Raw genomic sequence first — 20,246 nt, 5'->3', positions numbered from 1 at the left:
TGGATCCCAAGGAAGTCTGGCTGCAGCCTCTGTTCACAAAAGTGACTTATCTCCAAACCTGAAGGGGGTTTCTTTGCCTCCCCACTTTTCCTTGACCCAAAGCCCCCTCCCCCCAAAAGGAAGCAGTGCCTGGATCCCAAAGGCTGCATATCTCCTGCGAACTGGCCCCCTCCCTGGCTTGGCAGGGAGGACGAGGGAGGACCCTCTGCTCCCTGACTTGGGGGTCTGCCCTGTGGCCGGAGACCCCCCCCAAAATGTATAATGCACAAGCACCACACTCACACGCACACACCTCCCCTCCCCGACCCTGGCAATGTCCCTTTAGAGGGCCATTTCCTAAAAGCCTTCCGTAAATAAGGAAGCGCGCTAGTTTTGACAGCTCTACTGGAACCCTTTTCGCCTATCTTTATCATGGGTAGACCGGGCGCCCGAACTCTGGGTCAGCCGGCTGCCGTTTCAAGCAATCAGCGTTACCGAACAGCGCCTCTAGCGGTGGCTGCGCAGGTACTGCCGCCGGCTTCTGCTTCTTCCCCACTTTGACAGCTTGCTAATACAATGTTTCCGAATTCAACTGACCGTGACTGATTTAATCAAGATGTTGCAACATTGTTTCCAGAACTTGGGAGTATTTTGAACTTCAGGGTCCCTTTCCTTTAAATATTCACCACAAATCAGCCGTACATCGGATTTTCATCGGACCACTTTTATTCTACTCCAAATTACATGGATTACCAAAGGGGGGTGGCCTGCCACCGGCCAGCCATAATCCCCCAACCGAGCAAGCACGTACTCAGCGCCTCCTCCCAGCTGACCTGCCTACCCTGATACCCGGCTTGATGGGCTCAGACAGAAAACCGCCAAGGACACAGGACTGCATATGATAGTGTATTCTCCTTCTGCAAAAACAAAAGGGACTGTGACCGGATTCCCCCAGGGGGCAGGAAACTGCGCCTTTGCCCTTTGTCTTCCAAAAGGACTCACAGGATGGGGGGAGAGGGACACTGACCGGGTGTTGAGATACTTGGGTTACCTGCCCAATCCCTCCCCTGACTCCTCCTGTTTTTAATATAATCATGATGTAAATATGATGTAATTCTGAGGGTGTAGCTAAGGGGATTAGTAACTAATAAAAGTCAGGGTCTCCCTTTGTTCGGGGCTTCCATCTTGCATCACTTCGTGGGCGGTGGGAGTCCTGTCGCGACAGTCTTTTCTTTAATAAAGACCGAGCCTACTGGCTGCTGTTTTGCTCTGAATTGCTCTGGTTGGTGTCTTCATTTGTCCAAGAGAGCCCTCGGATTTCCGTTAACAGTTCCCATCAGGAATGATCTGAACAGGGGCGCCCATGCATTTCCTGCATCCCGTGTAATTGCATAACAAGGTCACCTCCTGTCACCTCCCCAATAATACATTTTTTCTTTTGCCTGCAAAAATGTTTTGACTTTATTTCATATTTTCTTACAAAGGAATGTGGATTCTGGGCCTCTGATAACAAGTAGGCCACTGTGGAAAGTTACTTAAATCTACAGGATGCATTGTGTTTTGGCTTGTGTTGTTTTATTTATATTGATTATTTATTTATTAAAATTTATTTTTAAAAACCTGTAAAGTTGTTTACCAATACAAAAAAAACAAAGAAACAACAACACCACAGCTGTAAAATCAAAATTAACAAGCCTACTTTAAAACAGAGAAAAGCTAAAATATTAAAACAGATTAAAATTACTTCAGCTTCCTGAGCATCTGGGTATGCTTGCCTAAACAATAATGCTTTTAGCAAGTGCCTGAAAAGAGTCTAGAAGAGGCACGCACTTTATTGCAAGTGGCGGGGAGTTCCAAAGGGCAGGTGCTGCCACACTAAACCACGCAGTGCTGGAAAGGGGGTGAAAGGCAAGCGGCCAGCCTGGCAGGGTTGTGGAAGGAGGAGCTCCTGGGAGGAAAGGAGGTGCCAGGGAAACGCCTTTCTAGAAGTAAAGAGCCTCCGCCTCTCACTCCTCCTCCAAACGAGAGCCAGAGGTGTGTGTGTGTGTAAACATATAGAGTGAAGGGGGAAAGTATTTGATCCCCCGCTAAATTTGGGTTTTTTGGCCTCTGACGAAGAAATGCCTAGTCCACAATATTAATGGTAGGTTTATTGTAGCTGTGAGAGACAGAATAACAACAGAGAAACCCAGAAGACAAAAGTCAAAGATTGATGATGATGATTATTTTATATTTTTGGTTCCTGTTCCTACTTTTCTCTCTTTTATTTATTCCCAATATCATCCCGATCTTAATCCTTTATCTTATCTTGACAGCCACTGGCATGCAACTTTCATCATATTTAACAGATCTATATGTAAATTAACATGCAAGATGAACATTTTGCTCTTCTTCTTTTTTTCCTTTTTTCCCCCAACATAATTTTTATTGATTTGCATGGATCAAAATACAAAACAAAACTATAATATTCCACTTAATGTTTACATAGTTTACAAAGTGACTTCCTTCAACCTTTCCACAAATCATCCGTATTAATAAAAGCCAATAGTTCCGCATTTCTTCTTTTGTAGTGCCGTTGATCATTCTGGTTCCTCTGTTTTCCTTTAGACAGTACCCTTTGCTTCTTACAGAGCTCCCTTAAAACCCACTAGTGTTATCTGACCATCGCTTAGATTTTCCAGATATTCCGTAAAACTTTCCCAATCTTTTATAAACCTCTGGTCTTTTATATATCTGATTTTCCCTGTCATCTTATCCATCTCCACGTAGTCTAATAATTTTGATCTCCATTCCTCTATTTTCGGCAAACCCTCTAATTTCCAGTTTTTGGCTAACAGGACCCTTGCTGCCGTTGTTGCGTACTGGAACAGCTTATAGTCTTTCCTTTTTATCTCCTTTCCTACCAATCCCAGCAGGAATGCCTCGGGTTTTTTAACAAAGGTATAACTTAAGATTTTCTTTATTTCATTATACACACTCTCCCAAAACCCTTTAACCTTTTGGCATTCCCACCACATATGGTAGAATGTCCCCTCCCTTTCCTTGCACTTCCAGCATTTGTTACAGGATCCGTACATTCTGGCTAGTTTGATGGGAGTCATATACCAGCGGTAAAACATTTTCATTAAATTTTCCTTAAGTGACACACAAGCCGTAAACCTAAGATGTTGTTTCCATAGTTTTTCCCACTCTTCAAAATAGATGTTACGGCCAAAGTCTTTGGCCCAGTGTGTCATTACCGACTTAACTTCCTCGTCAATTAGGTTCCAGTCCAGTAACTGATTGTACATTTTAGACAGAGTTTTTGTATTATTTTCCAGGATCTCAGTTTGGAATCTAGAGTTTTTGTCAACATATCCTTTATCTTTGAAATCTTTCCTAAACATATCATTTGTCTGGAAGTAATGGAGCCAATCATAAACTTGGTCTTTGACCTGCTCATACGGCCTCATTTTCCACTTTCCTTCCTCTTTCATTAACAGTTGTTCGTATGTGGCCCAGTTAGCCCTCATATTGGTCTTTTTAACGGACATAACTTCTAATGGTGACAGCCAGTGGGGTGTTTTAGGTTCTAGCACGTCTTTGTACCTTTCCCATACCTCAATCAGTGGGCCCCTGAATATGTGGTTTCCGAATTCCTTGTGCGATCTCTTCCGCCCGTGCCACAGGTAGGCGTGCCACCCGAATCGGTTATCATGACCTTCTAGGTCCAGCACTTCTCTATCCTCCAGATTAATCCATGTCTTTACCCAGCATAGGCAAGATGCCTCATAGTATAGTTTCAAATCTGGCAGGGCGAAGCCTCCCCTTTCCTTCACATCTGTCAACAATTTAAATTTTATTCTGGGTTTCTTCCCCTGCCAGATAAATTTTGAAATCTCCCTATGCCAGACTTTGAATATCCTAGTACCTTTAATCACGGGGATATTTTGGAAAAGAAATAATATTCTTGGAAGTACGGACATTTTGATTGTGGCTATTCTACCCCAAAATGACAATCTGAGCCTGCCCCACGTTTCTATGTCTTTTTTAATTCCTTTCCATACTGTTTCATAGTTGTTTTTAAATAAGTCTATATTTCTTGGCGTTACCCATACTCCTAGGTATTTCACCTTCTTAGTCACCTCTAGTTCCGTTTCTCTTTGTAATTCTTCAACTTTGTCCTTGTACATGTTCTTAACTATCATTTTTGTTTTCCTTTTGTTAAGTTTAAAACCCGCTATTTTACCAAATTGGTTGAATTCTTCGAGCACCTCTTTTATTGAGTCTAATGGATCCTCCAATGTTACCACCAGGTCGTCCGCGAAAGCTTTGATTTTATATTCGTTCTGACCTACCCTTACTCCTTTTATTTTTTTGTTGTCTCTTATAGAATTAAGTAAGACCTCTAACACCATTACAAACAATAAAGGGGACAGTGGGCATCCCTGTCTTGTTCCTTTAGTTACTGTTATTTCTTCAGTCTCTACATTGTTTATTATGAGTCTTGCCTTCTGTTCTGTGTAGATGGCTCTTATCCCATTATAAAATTCGGTGCCCACCTCCATATATTCCAATTGTTTCAGCAGGAAATCCCAGATTACATTATCGAACGCTTTTTCGGCGTCCACAAATAACAACACACCTTGTTTATCGCACCTATCTGTTAAGTATTCTATGATGTTTATTATGTTTCTTGTGTTGTCTTTCATTTGCCTGCCCGGCAAAAAGCCGGCTTGGTCTTTGTGTATACTTTCTATCAGAATGTCCTTTAATCTCTTTGCTAGGATTCCCGCAAAGATCTTGTAGTCTATATTTAGCAGGGAAATCGGTCTATAGTTTTTAATTTGCCGTAAATCTGAGTCTTGTTTGGGAATTAATGTGATCAATGCTTCCTTCCACGTCTCTGGTAGTTCTCTTTCTTTGAGGATGTTATTCATTACTTCTTGCAATGGGGTCAGTAGAGCTGGTTCCATCTCCTTATAGTATCTACCAGTAAACCCATCTGGGCCTGGAGCTTTCCCATTTTTTAAATTTTTAATTGTTGCTTTGATTTCTTCTATCTCAATTAGAGCGTTTAGCTTCTCTTTTTCTGCTGAGGAGATCTTGTTGATGTTCTTAGCTTTTAAATATCTCTCTATTTTTCTCATGTTATTCCTTTCTGTGTTTTTAAAGAGTCCTCTGTAAAAATCCAAAAAGGCCTTCCTTATTTCTTTGGGCTTGCTTATCTCTTCTCCTTCCACCTCAATTTTATTTATTGTATTCTGCTCCTTCCTTTTTTTTAATTGCCAGGCTAATAACTTCCCTGATTTATTAGCGTACTCGAAGTTCCTTTGTCTTAATTTTTTAACTTTCCATTCTATCTCTCTATTTATCAACATCGCGTACTGGGATTGTAAGACTTTAATGTTCTCTTTTATTTTCTTATTTTGGGGATTTTTAGTTAATTTCTGTTCATTCTCTAATATTTGTTGTAAAATTTCTTTTTCCCCTCTTTCTCTCTTATTGTTCTTAATTGCATTGTGTTGGATAAAGAAGCCCCGCATCACCGCCTTGCCTGCATCCCACACCACTTTTGGTTTTGTACCTTTACCTAGATTGTCTTCAAAATATTCCTTTAACCTGTTTTGGGCTTTCTCTACTATCTCTTGGTCGTCCAATAAATAGTCTCCCATTTTCCATCTATTTGTCCTTCTTTCTAGCCCTTTCAGTTCCATTTTTATTGGGTTATGGTCGGAAATTGTTTTAGCCTGGATCCCCACCCTTGCAGCTCTTGGGATTAATTCTGCCGAAATCCATATCTGGTCTAATCTTGAGAAAGAGTCATTGGGTTCTGAGTGGAAAGTATGTTGTTTTTCCAGGGGGTATTTAAATCTCCAAATATCCACTAAATTACAATTTTGTACCAAAGAGAAGAAGGTTCTGGGTAGTTTTCCTTCTGTGCCTTTCGTGTCCCTTAGCCTATCCAGCTCTAACGACACCACGCCGTTCATATCTCCCAATAGTATAATTTTCTGGTCAGCATAATCGGATAACTTTCCCTCTAACCTCCTAAAAAACTCTGACTCTTCTTGTTGTTGTCCATCAATTTTTTTCGGTGCAGTCCCTCCTCAGAAGGCCCTATTTCATTCCACCATCTTACCTTCCAAGACTCTGGGCTGTCTTCCTACTTTCCTTTGTTTAGTTAAAATTAAGACACATGTAATGTATTTTAACTGACTGATCTTTTCCCAAACCGAAGAATCTTCTGTGTGGGAGTCATAAAGCCAAGGCAGAGTCTTGTAAATACTGCAGGGTGCCCCCTGACATTCCTCTGGGCAATGATTACTTTATATGGTAAAGGGGCAATAAAAGCTCGACTGGATGAGGTAACGTGAGATTGGCAAACGGCCATGCGCCTGGACAGAACAAAGGACAATAAAAAGTGACCGGAGAGGAGAAGAAGTCTGAATGAGCTGCTCTCTCTTATTATGGAAATATTGCTGGCTTTCTGTGTCTTTTTTTTACCCTAAACAAATGCCACTTGTGACGGCTGGCTCCAACACTTCTGGAAGAGACCACACTGTGCGACAGATTTCACAGTTAATAATTGTTTGGTTCCTCTAGAATCCAAGCTTGCTCCCCCTGAGCCCTAAGGGAAGCTTGCAAATATCAAAGATTCACCTTCACTATTATAAATCCATATATGACAAAAGTCCATGCAAGCAGGTGTGGTTTCCTGTGTGAAATATTCCCCAGTTGTAATCTGTCGGTTGTCTGCAGCCCCCTTTGAGAGGGACCCCTTTTTCAAACCCGTATAAATTATTTGGTGGGCAAGGAATGAATCGTTTCCCACATTCCAAACACTAAGACATTTTCTCTCTTGTATGGATTCTTTGATGGGAATTGAGATAACCACTCTGACGAAAGCTTTTCCCACATTCCAAGCACTGATAGGGTTTCTCCCCTGTATGAATTCTCTGATGAGAAGTGAGATTCCCCCCCTGACTGAAGCTCTTCCCACATTCTGAGCACTGATAGGGTTTCTCCCCTGTATGAATTCTGTGATGGGAAGAGAGTGTGGCACTTTGACTGAAGCTCTTTCCGCATTCCATGCACTGATAGGGTTTCTCACCTGTATGAATTCTTTGATGGGAAGTGAGCTTGTGGAAGCTTTTCCCACAATCGAAGCACATATAGGGTTTCTCCCCTGTATGAATTCTTTGATGGGAAGTCAGATCACCACTCAGACGAAAGCTCTTTCCACATTCCAAGCAGTGATACGGTTTCTCTCCTGTATGAAGTCTTTGATGGGAAGTCAGATGACCACTCAGACGAAAACCTTTTCCACATTCGAAGCACTGATAGGGTTTCTCCCCTGTATGAATTCTTTGATGGGAAGTGAGACTATCCTTCCGACTGAAGCCCTTTCCACATTCAAAGCACTGATAGGGTTTTTCCCCTGTATGAATTCTCTGATGAGAAGTGAGATTCCCCTCCTGACTGAAGCTCTTCCCACATTCTGAGCACTGATAGGGTTTCTCCCCTGTATGAATTTTTTGATGAGAAGTGAGATTCCCCTCCTGACTGAAGCTCTTCCCACATTCTGAGCACTGATAGGGTTTCTCCCCTGTATGAATTTTTTGATGAGAAGTGAGATTCACCTTCTTACTGAAGTTCTTTCCACATTCCAAGCACTGATAGGGTTTTTCTCCTGTATGAATTTTGTGATGGGAAGTGAGGTGACCCTTCCGATTGAAGCTCTTTCCACATTCCAAGCACTGATACAGTTTCTCCCCTGTATGAATTCTTTGATGAGAAGCGAGATTCTGGCGGTGACTAAAGTTCTTCCCACATTCCAAGCACTGATACGGTTTCTCCCCTGTATGAACTCTTTGATGGGAAGTGAGATTCCCCCAGTGACTGAAGCTCTTTCCACATTCGAAGCAATTATATGGTTTCTCCCCACTATGAATTATTTGATGGGAAGTGAGATGATACTTTCGATTGAAGCTCTTTCCACATTCCAAGCACTGATACGGTTTCTCCCCTGTATGAATTCTTTGATGGGAAGTGAGACTACCCTTCTGATTGAAGCTCTTTCCACATTCCAAGCACTGATAGGGCTTCTCCCCTGTATGAATTATTTGATGAGAAGTGAGATGGGCCCTCTGGGTGAAGCTCTTTCCACAGTCCAAGCACTGATACGATTTCTCCCTACTCTGTGTTCTTTTGTGTGAAGTGAGGCTATTCCTTTGAATGAAGCTCTTTCTTTGATGGGAGGTGAACTGGGAGCTCTGACGGATCTTCTCTACACACTCTGAATATTTATCTGACTTCTCTGCTATGTGGATTCTGTTGTGGTCTCCCTTGTTCTTCCCTTTTGATTCATCACCATCTGCAATGAAGAAAGAAGCTAATTAGAGTCTCAGGAGGAAATGGGAGCTCCAGATTATTGAACAATGTTAATGAATGCTTGTGACAGAGGAAGAACTGAAGAGAATGAGATGTGAGGCCATCCAATAGTTTTCACTGTTTTTGTTTCCTGGTATTAACTGAGATATTGCTTGGCTTTTATCTGGGATGGATATTTTTGTGGCTCAATCATGGAATCCACTCCATCTCCAATCACAACATGTTATGATCCAACAGGGATCCTTACTGAGAGAGTCCATGATCCCACGATTCTCCTCCTTGACCTCCCCTGGGTGAGTGCCTGAGGGCCATGCTCTTGCCACTCACCACCTGGCCCGGGGCGGGGCCTCAAGCCTCAAAAGGACTGCTCTGCTGCCCAGGAGGACTCCCCTGGGTGAGTGCCTGAGGGCCCTGCTCTTGCCACTCACCATCTGGCCCAAGGCGGGGCCTGACAGGCCTCACAACTACGGTTGCTGTTACTGCTGCTGCTGTCCAGGAGGACTCAGGGGGGGGCGCAGAGTTCTTTTTAAAATGTTTTTAAAAATTTCTTCTGAATTTTTTATATGTGGGGGGTGGGGGTGGGGTGGGGTGGATGTTTGGTTGGGCCTGGGAATTTGTTTGATTTAGGTGTTTTTGTAATTTCTACAGGTTTTTTTGTATTGTTTTATTGTTTTATTTTTTTAAAGGTTTTATTTTGTTCCTAATGGGAGGGGTCAGGGCTGCCGGGGAGTGGGTCCCAGCCAACAAAATGGCTGGGGCATGTTCCACAGGGGGGGATGCACTGGGACAACCGATCTCAGTGATCACGGGTAGGAGGAGGAGTTACGCTAAGACCAGACCATGTTGTTACAGAGGGGGCAGGTTTAGTCGTTGTCTGAGGACTATTCCTGCCTCCGGGTCTGGTCCTGACCGGATGGATACTAGAATCAGCAAGGGATACCCACATGACCTGAAGGTGCTGCTGTGCAATGACAGGTCAATGATTCATAAAACCACTGCAATCCATGACTTGATGATGGATGGAGGACTTGACCTGGCATGTGTAACAGAGACTTGGTTGGATGAAGCAGATGGGCCTGTCCTTGCTGCTGCTTGTCCACCAGGTTTCTCTTACGCACAGCAACCCAGGTCATGTGGGCAGGGAGGGGGGGTTACAGTGAGTTTTAGGAAGTCATTAGTTTGCACCAGGCGTCCTATTGGGAAGACCCAGTTTTCTGAGTGCATGTTTTGGAAGTTGGGCAATAGGGGCAGTACAGGATTCCTTTTGGTGTACCGACCTCCCCGCTGCACCAAGGATTCCCTGCCTGAGCTGCTTCAGGTCATGGCGGATGTTCTCCTGGAGACACCTAGCTTGGTTGTCCTAGGGGATTTTAATATCCATGCCGACACAACCTTACAAGGGGCCACTCGGGACTTCGTGGAAAGCATGGCCTCCATGGGGCTGTCCCTGAATAAGTCTGGCCCAACCCATAGCCATGGACATGCCTTAAACCTGGTGTTTACCTCTACGGATGTTGGTGATCTGACACTAAGTAAAAGCAAAACAAAAGAAGTGCCATGGTCAGATCACTTCCTGGTGCAACTGGACTTCTCCGCGACCCATCCCCTCTGCAGGGAGGTGGGACGAATTCGGATGGTCCGCCCCCGCCACTTAATGGATCCAAATGGTTTCCAGAGAATGGTAGGGGATGTTTTATCCCATGTTGATGGCCTTTCAGCTAATTTCCTGGTGGCCCACTGGAATGTGGAGTTAACCAGGGCTATTGACTGTTTGGCTCTGAAGCGCCCTCTCTGACTGCATGGAGCCTGGACAGCCCCGTGGTTTTCCACAGATCTGAGGGCAATGAAACAATCATTGAGACGGCTAAAGCGCCGGTGGCGGATAACTCATTCTGAAGCTGACCGGACACGGGTTAGAGCTCAATGTCGAGCCTACCAAGTGGCGGTAGCGACGGTGAAGGAGACTTTCTTCACCGCCTCTATTGCATCTGCAGAAAACAGCAGCAGGAGACTTTTTCAGGTGGTTCACAATTTAGCGGAACCACCTGCTCCATCAGGGCCCAGTACGTGCCACATGTTCTCCTGCAATGACCTTGCAAAGTTTTTTGCAGATAAAGTCGCTCAGATTCGAGAAGAGGTAGACTCCACCGTGGGAGCAGGGCCGGGGCAGGAGAGTGCTAGAGTCCTGTCTAGTCAAATTGTGTGGGATCAATTCCAATCTGTTACCTCCGAGGATGTGGACAGGCTGCTTGGACGAGTGAAACCAACCACCTGTCTCCTGGATCCTTGCCCATCCTGGCTTATAAAAGCGAGCTGGGAAGGGCTGAGCGATGGGCTTCGTGGGGTGGTGAATGCTTCCCTCCGTGAGGGAGCCTTCCCAGACCCGCTGAAAGAGGCGATTATTAAACCGCTTCTTAAAAAACCATCTTTAGATGCGGCCACGATGGCCAACTATCGCCCAGTCTCAAATCTTCCATTCTTGGGCAAGGTGATTGAGCGAGCGGTTGCTGAACAACTCCAGGGACACCTGGAAGAAGCAGACCATTTGGATCCCTTCCAGTCGGGATTCAGGCCTCATCATGGGACTGAAACTGCCTTGGTCGCACTGGTTGATGATCTCCGGCGGGCTAGGGACAAAGGTGAGAGCTGCTTCTTAGTTCTGCTGGATCTCTCAGCGGCATTTGATACCATCAACCATAACCTCTCTTTTAAATCAGTGAATCACCAGTGAAGGTGGTGAAGGTCCTGTGTGAGTGTCTGGAGGCGGTTGGAGGATGGATGGCGGCTAACATATTGAGATTGAACCCTGACAAGACAGAAGTACTGTTTTGGGGGGACAGGAGGTGGGCAGGTGTGGAGGATTCCCTGGTCCTGAATGGGGTAACTTTGCCCCTGAATGACCAGGTGCGCAGCCTGGGAGTCATTTTGGACTCACAGCTGTCCATGGAGGCACATGTCAAATCTGTGTCCAGGGCAGCTGTTTACCAGCTCCATCTGGTACGCAGGCTGAGACGCTCCCTGCCCGCGAATTGTCTCGCCAGAGTGGTGCATGCTCTGGTTATCTCCCGCTTGGACTACTGCAATGCGCTCCACGTGGGGCTATCTCTGAAGGTGAGGCGGAAACTACAACTAATCCAGAATGCGGCAGCTAGACTGGGGCCTGGGAGCGGCCGCCGAGACCATATAACACCGGTCTTGAAAGACCTCCATTGGCTCCCAGTACATTTCTGAGCACAATTCAAAGTGTTGGTGCTGACCTTGAAAGCCCTAAACGGCCTCGGTCCAGTATATCTGAAGGAGCGTCCCCACCCCCATCGTTCTACCCGGACAGTGTGGTCCAGCATCGAGAGCCTTCTGGTGGTTCCCCCACTGCAAGAAGCCAAGTTACAGGGAACCAGGCAGAGGGCCTTCTCGGTAGTGGCGCCCTCCCTGTGGAATGCCCTCCCACCAGATGTAAAAGAGGACAACAACTACCAGACTTTAAGAAGACATCGGAAGGTGGCCCTGTTTAGGAAGGCTTTTAATGTTTGATGTAGTACAGTATTTTAACAAACAGCAACATCTTTACCTGAACACTCCCCATCAGAAGTTATCTCAATCTGGTTGGTCTAAATTTAAATTTATACATAAATCTCTTTCTTCACTTTGAACCCTCTCCCTCCCATTTTCATGATGAAACGAACTCTGTATTGTTTCATTGGTAACAGAAGAGGGAAAATGACTATTACTCACTTAATCTAAGCACAACGGCCACAAGAGCTTCAGTGTAGGCATTTGGCTCTGCGATGTTGAATGTTCTCTGTTCTCTCCTGTTTCCCCTTTTTTGTTTCAGTTGAAAGCAATACATGAACCCAGAACTCATACACTGAACACTAATGATGAACTATATGTTATAGATATTCCGGCAAATTTATTCTGCTATTTTACATAGAAATGACATGAGAAGACTTGGTCTACATGTTTTATTATTCCTATGTTCCTTGTTTTTAAAAGCAAATAAAAAGTTATTCCAAAAAGAAAAGAAAAGAAAAATACATGGAGGCCTCATCTGCATTCAATCTGCAAAGCAGGATCAGGTTCCTTTCAAGACTCGTGGCTTCTAGTGCTGCGCGATGGGGCGGAGGGAAGTTTGAGGATGGAGAAAAGAATAATATGATGGATTGAGGAAATAGAAATGTAAATGTATGGGGGGGATGGGGAGGAAATGGTGTTGGCTTTGGTACATCTGTATTGTAAAACAATATGTGAAAACCAATTTTTTTAAAAAAGAGTTGTGGTTTCTAGTGCTGCGCGACGGATCAGTGTTGGACATTGGTAAGGCATTCAGATCACAGAACTGATTTTAGACCTTTTGAGCTGCCAATACATCGCGGTGACTGGGGAGTTGTGATCTACTCCTAGCTGAAATTGCCTGCAGATGACAAAGGAGCAGGCAGGCAGGCAGGTGGGGGAGCCCGAAAAGGTGCTCCCCTTCTCCATCTCCATCCGCCTGCCTGCCTCCCCCCACCCCCAAGCTGAGGAAGCCCCAATTCCTCTCTGGCTCCATCCATCCATTTCCCCATCTCCCCTCCCATGGGACTCACCAGATCTCTCGGAGGTCCCTGGGAGGGAACGCTCAGAGGTTGTGGGGAGGGATGCAGGAGACAGCCGGACCAGGTCATGCGTCCATCTTCCCTCTTCCATCTCCTCTAGCTTTGCAGGATCCGTCTCACTCATCCTTCCTGAGGAGTCAAGGAGCCAAAAGAAGCTGCAGGGTCCGGGGAGAGAGGAAGAAGCAAAGTGAGCCTCAGAGGCCCTGCAGGCATTCTCCTGCCCTAGATATTCTCCTGCCCCTGGAGAAGCCCAAATGGGGCAGCCCCTTCCCAACAGAAGCCCCATTTCTAAACATCTCCAGTGCTTGCAGTTTCCCCTGTTTGCTCCTCACTTCGCAAGGCTGATATGTTCTGCACAGTAGTGACCTGAGAGTAGATCCCATTGAATTCAATGGTTCTTATGGACAGAACTTGGTGCCAAAACCAGTCACCATCCTGTCCCCAAGCCTTGGCTGATCATCAAAACTAAACTCCATTTCCTTCCATAGCAATACAGTGAACGTTTGAGGTTTGAATCCATTTCAATTTTATCACATAGTTCGCTTTTCTGTTGTAATCCATAAATATAATCCCATTCGCTTTTATCTCCTCTTGCTTTTTATCAGTTTGTTAGCATTCGAGGTGTGTGTGCTGCCGAATCATTTATGTTACAAACATGATATATATATATAAAGAAAGAGTAAAGGCTCCCCCTCCCCAACAACATACATTTTCCTTTCCAGTTCAAATTGTTTCAGCTTTGTATCTGTCTAAATTTAGCGGTTTATTATCTTGTTCCATCTGTTCCAGCACGCAGCCTTAATTGAGGACAATTACCCTCAAATCATCTGTTTATTATTTGCTAACGATCTCTGCTATCGTGGGAGCGGCATCCATTAAGGGAGACCGGAACCAGAAGCCTCAAAAGCCCCATTTCTAAACAATTCCAATTTCAGCTCTTTGCTCCTCACCCCACTTTGTAAGGCTGGCATGGTCTGTCCAGTAGTGACCTGAGAGTAGATCCCATTGAACTCATTGGGGCTTATGGACAGAACTTGGTGCCAAAACGAGTTACCATCCTGTCCCTAAGCCTGAAAACTGCAAGCCCAGAGCATGGGCAGAAAACAGACGAGTAGCTAATACATGTAAGTGGCCCCATGCTTGGTGCTTTCGATGGAGAGTCCTGTTGACGCTCTTTGAGCTCTCTCATTGCAAGCCAGGCAGATGTTTTGGCCATATTTCCCTCTTGCATGGGGACCAAATCTTCGGGGAAAGAGGGTTCGTTCTGGTGGGCTGGATCTGGAGCACAAAGGGTCAAGTTCTGCTTGCATCAGCCCTTGTGTTCCTTCTTCAAACTTATTAGGCAGGAACGTCAGAGGTCAAATCTGAGAGTATTTCATTCTGGGCTTCTTATGGCAGAGCACAGAAGACATGCAATCAATTCTTTTCAGTTCTGTCAACTAGGTCCTTCCCAGGGCTGTCTGAGTTAGGGGGTTCCTTGGGGTCCAGGTCAGCTGACTAGTCAGGATTGTTACCTGCAGAGTATATGTCAACTAAAGGATAATAGTCTGCCTTGAATTGAGGACTTTTTGGGGTGTTGCTGAATGTGGAAGCAGAGGAGCTGGTGATGCCACATTTTGGAATAATCTTGAGACTAATACACCACTCCTCCTTAGATATTCTCTGCGTTTATACACTATATTCACAAACTTTACGCTCCTCTTGTGAGAAGATCCCTAAAGGCTTAGGGTAGCTTGAGAGAAGTAGCTTATTTTGAGACAGCGCCCATTTCCAATTCTTGCTTATCAAAACCCTCTCCCTAGTTGGTTTGGTTTTGGCTTCTGACAGGAGAGCAGAGCATTTGATAACCTTGCATATCGTTTCATATTGATATAAGGATCTGGTGTGCAGATTCCAGTACAGTGGTACCTCGGGTTACATATGTTTCAGGTTATATACGTTTCAGTTTACAGACTCCGCTAACCTAGAAATAGTACCTCGGGTTAAGAACTTTGCTTCAGGATGAGAACAGAAATCATGCTCTGGCGGCACGGCAGCAGCAGGAGGCCCCATTAGCTAAAGTGGTGCTTCAGGTTAACAAAAGTGTCAGGTTAAGAACGGACATCTGGAACGAATTAAGTACTTAACCCAAGGTACCACTGTACAGTACAAGCTTCTTAAGTGTTCTGTCTGGACCCAGAGCATGAGCTACTCTTAAGTAAGTTAGAATGTATTTTTAAGTTAACTTTTTAATATTGCATTATTTTAATTTTTTTAAACATTTTTGCTCTTCTTTGTACTTATAGACCTCTATTTGCCATGTGGACGAATTAAACCTCCCTTATTGATCTATTTTTAATGGTAGGGAAAGAGATATTGTTGTATTATCCGGTTCCACACTCTCTGCCAGACTTTATTCCAGAAGGTTTTACAAGTACCTATCAGGATGGTAAGAATTTTATTAGTGTCAGCCAAAAAGGATTTTATGCATTCTATGTCCCTCGTTAGTAGTCCCTCGTCACCCAATGACGGATAATTCCTCATTTGCACCAGAGGCTTGGGAGAAGGAGTCTTTTATCCTTGTATTAGCATTTCCTGAGGATAGTTCTGAATTTTGCTTTCAGATTAGTTCCTCTACTTGTTTAGCCTGGATTTGGCCTTGAGTCGCTTGAGCTCCTGGTCTCAGTGCCAGAGATGACTTAGCAGTTGAGCTGCCTGGGCCCAAAACCTCTTTCTGCTCATCCTTGGAGCTGCTGAGAGATCCTATAAGGTCAGTAATAGGATCTGGCTCCTGCTGTTTCTTAGCCACCTCCTCTTTTTCCTTATTCACGTAAAATGGAGTAATTTTTGCTTGGGCTTTCTTCAGAGAAGCTCTCTTTGGAGGAGGGTCTGTGGCACTTGGGGAGAGAACATGCATTTTGTAACTACTCCGGGTCAACACTGTCTTTCCCCTTAATTCCTCATCAAGTTTCCTGATACCAGAAATACCATATGCCTTATACCATTTCCTAAAATTCTGTGATTATCCTTGCTGTGATTTATTTAATAGAAACTGATTTTTTTCCAAACACTCCCCTGTATGAAGTATCTCATGGGAACTGTGGGTGGAGCTGCGAATGAAGCTTTTCCCCCATTTCAAGCACTAATTTCTTCCCCCGTTAGTTCTTTCATGTGAAGTGAGTGTCTCCTTCTGAACGAAGAGCTTTCCTTGATGGGAAGTGGACTGGGAGCTCTGACTAAAGTTCTCTCCACACTCTGAATATTTATATGGTTTCTCCATTGTGTGGATTCTCTTGGTTGTCTCGATTCTTCTTCCTCTCCAATTCACCACCTACAATCTGCTGTTATATGGCAGTATTAGTATTATTATGTTTAGGCTGAGGAAGAAATTGAGCCTGAAATGATTGAACAATGCAAATGACTGCTTGTGAAAGAGGAAGAAGGGAAATGAATTACTGCCTTTTTTGAGGAAAAAAATTGAGAAAAAGAGAATTTGACAGGATGTACCTCCACGCCCCTAAGATCTCTGAAGCCTACATGGAAGAAGGCCTGGGCAGCTGAGAGCAGCCTCATCCTGGTTGGAAAAGGCAGGACTGGTGGAAGAATATTCCCAGACAGAACAGGAGATACATCTCCTATGGAGAGTTGTGGGTGTGTTAACATCTCAGGTGCTGCAGGTGGCGCTATTGGGCTCCCTCAAAATAGAGGAGGTTTGTCCTTCAGAGATCTGTATGGAATTTCAAAGCTGATCTTATGATCCAGCAGGGAGCCTTACCAGAGAGGCCACGATCCCAGGATTCTCCTCCTTGACTTCCTTCTGCAGAGCTCTCTGGTCTGGATCCAGCAAAGCCCAGTCCTCGTCTGTGAAAGGAACAGCTACGTCTTCAAAGCACACGACCCTAAGAGAAAAAGGGAGAAGAAAGATGATATTTTTCTACACATTGCTCTGTTGTTTTCTGCCTCTTAATAGCTGCATTGTTTTAATACTATTATTTTCTTGCATGCTTATTTCAGTATCTTAATGGAACAATTTTGTTGTGTATTTTAATGATGGGTCTTAATCCTTGTATAAATGTGGCCACCATGACTAAGGCACTTCTGGCCAACCAGAGCAGCGCATGGAAACACCATTTACCTTCCCACCTGAGTGGTACCAATTTATCTACTTGCACTTTGACGCGCTTTTGAACTGATAGGTGGGCAAGAGCTGGGAACAAACAACGGGAGCTCACCCTGTCATTGCGGGGATTCGAACCACCGACTTTCTGATCGGCAAGTCCTAGGCTCTGTGGTTTAACCCACAGCGCCACCCGCGTCCCATTCCACACCATAATAATCCCTAAACCTGAAGGGGGTTTCTTTACCTGCCCAGTTTTCCTTGACCCCAAGCCCCCTCCCCAAAATGAAGGCAGCATCTGGATCCCAAGGAAGAACAGAGCTGCAGTCCTCCTGCGATCTCCCCCCCCCCTCCCTGGCTTGGCAGAGGGGACAAGGGAGGACCCTCTGCTCCCTGACTTGGGGGTCTCCCCCCCCCCCCGCCGCCCATGATCTGAGAAGGGACCCCCATGCCCCCTCCCTGCCCTCCTGGGACCCTCCGAGGGAGGAAAGAGGGGACTCACCGGATTCCAGAAGGGGAAAGGAGAAAGAAGAAAGCAGGAAGGGATGGGGCAGGGAGGGAATTGAGCGATGGAGGACCTTCACCCCCTTCACTTCCCGTCCTCTCTAGGAATCCAGCTCTGCTCCTTTTAACGCTTGCAAAACCGAGCGCACCGAGCCTGCCCTCCCCTTTGCCTGCGGGCAGATCTCCTGCTGCGCTTAGAGCCTGCCCTCCCCGCCCCCATTTGCCCCAAGGAGCCCAGATCTAGGTCTTAGCAAGTGCCTTGGGCAGCTGAATGCCTAGATCCCAAACCCCTGCGGATGTTTGGAGGACCCTGCTCTGCTCTTGCTTTCCATTTTGGACGTGGCAAACGTTTATCCGTGGAAGAGTTCAAGCTGGACCACCCTGTGCATTGATTTGTTCATTTCAGAGATCCTGGGATTATGGGCTCTATTTTGCTGTCACCATCTGCAGCGATCCTGGAGCCCAAGAAAGCAAAATCTCTCACTGCCTCCATTTCTTCCCCTTCTAGTTGCCAGGAGGTGATGGGACCAGTGGCCAGGATCTTCGTTTTTTGGATGCTGAGCTTCAGACCATATTTTGCACTCTCCTCTGTCACCCTCAGTAAAAGGTTCTTTAATTCCTCCTCACTTTCTGCCATCAAGGTTGTGTCATCTGCATATCTGAGGTTGTTGATATTTCTTCCGCCAATCTTAATTCCGGCTTCGGATTCATCCAGCGCAGCCTTTCGCATGATGTATTCTGCATACAAATTAAATAAGCAGGGAGACAATATACAGCCTTGCCGTACTCCTTTCCCAATTTTGAACCAATCAGTTGTTCCATATCCAGTTCTAACTGTAGCTTCTTGTCCCACATAGAGATTTCTCAGGAGACAGATGAGGTGATCAGGCACTCCCATTTCCCAACCCCTTTACCGTTATATAATGGCATCCTGGTTACATGTATTCCCCTTTTCCCAAAAGTTGCTCCAGGAAGTTTTCCTCAGCGTTTGACCCACGTTGAGCCTGGAGTGTCCTAGGGAACCTTCTGCCACTGGAGAGTCAGGCTCAGGCGCCTTCTCCTGGCAGCTCATTCAGAAGAACCCCTGAAGCTGAGGCTCTTTTTGGGACAAGAGTAATACATATAACTGGGATGCCATTAAATAATGGTAAGGAGGTTGGAGGGAAGGGTCTCCAGCCAGCCTGCCCTTATTTTGAATTGGGGGGGGGGATGAGGGGCTAAGAAAAGCCCTCCCTGAATACCAAGCCGGGGGGGGGGGGAATGTTAGCAGGTGGAGGTGCTGATTTCTTTGTATTTGAGAGTTGCTGCTTCTCAAAGTGGTGCTTTTCAAGTGGGGAGGGGGTTGGAGGTGGCGCTGAGCTTGACTTGCCCCTGTTTGGGACCCAGCAGGAAAGGAGGGCGTTTCTTATTCCAGAAAGAAGTCTGACAGAGCTGACTCCGGACTCCAGTTCAAAGGAAGAGGGACACCTGCCATCCTTTCCGTGTTTCCTGCCAGAAAACCAGTTTCTACTGGGTTCCCAGAACCATCTGACCCCATTTCCCACCCCAGAGCAGGGCTGGACCAATCAGAAGCCTCTGCATTGGGCAGCTGGCCAATCCGCTTTCAGATTCCCCTGGGTCTCGTCCTCTCCTTCGCCCGGTTTCCTGAGGGAGTTTTCCCCCTGAGTTTCCCTCATGGCTGCTCCCCCTCCCAGGTCCTCCTTCATTTCTCCTTCCTTCTCTTCCTGTTTCTCTCCCCCCCCCCCCAGTATTTTGGGCCAGCTGGATTTCCCCCCCCCCCCATGGCCAGGCAGGCCCAGGAGGAGCCCATGGAAGCGGCAGGGCCAGGAGATTGCATTTGTCCAAAAAAGGCGGGAACGCCATATTGTTTTTCCCAGAGACGCCATGGCTCCCCTGTGGGCCTCGGGGGTCCCACGCTCTCGGGGGTCTCTCCTCCCGGATGAAGGAGGGCGGCACCTTTGGTCCTCTTTGAGAGCCAGTGTGGTGTAGTGGTTAAGAGTGGTAGTCACATAATCTGGGGAACCAGGTTCGCGTCTCCGCTCCTCCACCTGCAGCTGCTGGGTGACCTTGGGCCAGTCACACTTCTCTGAAGTCTCTCAGCCCCACTCACCTCACAGAGTGTTTGTTGGGGGGGGAGGAAGGGAAAGGAGATTGTGAGCCACTTTGAGACTCCTGAAGGGGAGTGAAAGGCGGGATATCAAATCCAAACTCTTCTTCTTCTTCTTCTTCTTCTTCTTCTTCTTCTCAGCCGCCTCCCTGCCATGATGGCTTGGCCTCTGCAGGGCAGCCTCTCTCCTCGCCATGTTGCCCCACGGAGGAGGCCTCTCCATTGGGAGACGAGGAGGGAAAGCCCCTCTCTGTCTCAGAGGCCCAAGGAGGAGAATAGTAATACAGTGGTACCTCACGTTACAGACGCTTCAGGTTACCGACTCCGCTAACCCAGAAATATTACCTCAGGTTAAGAACTTTGTTTCAGGATGAGAACAGAAATTGTGTGGTGGCAGCAGCAGCAGGAGGCCCCATTAGCTCAAGTGGTACCTCAGCTTAAGAACAGTTTCAGGTACTTTCAGGCAGAAGTCAACTTCTTGCCTCAACTTGGAGGCTGTCAGGGCATTAAAGGCAGAAGTCCAGGCGCAGCTTCTCTTCTCAGGCCGATGTTCCGCTTTCTAGTGATACGGAAGGAACAGGGGGGGGGGGTACCC

At 46.1% G+C, this 20,246-nt stretch overlaps 1 protein-coding gene across 1 annotated transcript; it reads right to left on the bottom strand.

Moving 5' to 3' along the window:
• Positions 1-2,109: 2,109 nt before the first annotated feature.
• On the bottom strand, positions 2,110-20,208 carry LOC114592517 (uncharacterized). The gene is made up of 5 exons (XM_077923291.1): positions 19,997-20,208; positions 18,172-18,282; positions 16,699-16,822; positions 12,936-13,099; positions 2,110-8,335 (listed from the first exon to the last, which is right to left on the bottom strand). The coding sequence occupies exons 4-5, from the start codon at positions 13,066-13,068 to the stop codon at positions 6,804-6,806; spliced, it is 1,665 nt and encodes a 554-aa protein (XP_077779417.1). The 5' UTR covers positions 13,069-13,099; positions 16,699-16,822; positions 18,172-18,282; positions 19,997-20,208; the 3' UTR covers positions 2,110-6,803.
• Between the last annotated feature and the right edge of the window lie 38 nt (positions 20,209-20,246).

This window comes from Podarcis muralis, chromosome 2 (assembly GCF_964188315.1).
Source record: "Podarcis muralis chromosome 2, rPodMur119.hap1.1, whole genome shotgun sequence".
NCBI classification, from domain to species: domain Eukaryota; kingdom Metazoa; phylum Chordata; class Lepidosauria; order Squamata; family Lacertidae; genus Podarcis; species Podarcis muralis.
The sequence above is the reverse complement of the archived record's forward strand: the minus strand, read 5'-3'. Positions and strand labels throughout refer to the sequence as shown.

Bases quoted from the DNA above. Each gene is read 5' to 3' on its own strand.
- LOC114592517 (XM_077923291.1), bottom strand. From the start codon at position 13,068: ATGAGTGAGACGGATCCTGCAAAGCTAGAGGAGATGGAAGAGGGAAGA. The intron at 8,336-12,935 runs GTGAGTCCCATG...TCTTCATTGCAG, and splicing joins AGGGACCTCCGAGAGATCTG to ATGGTGATGAATCAAAAGGG.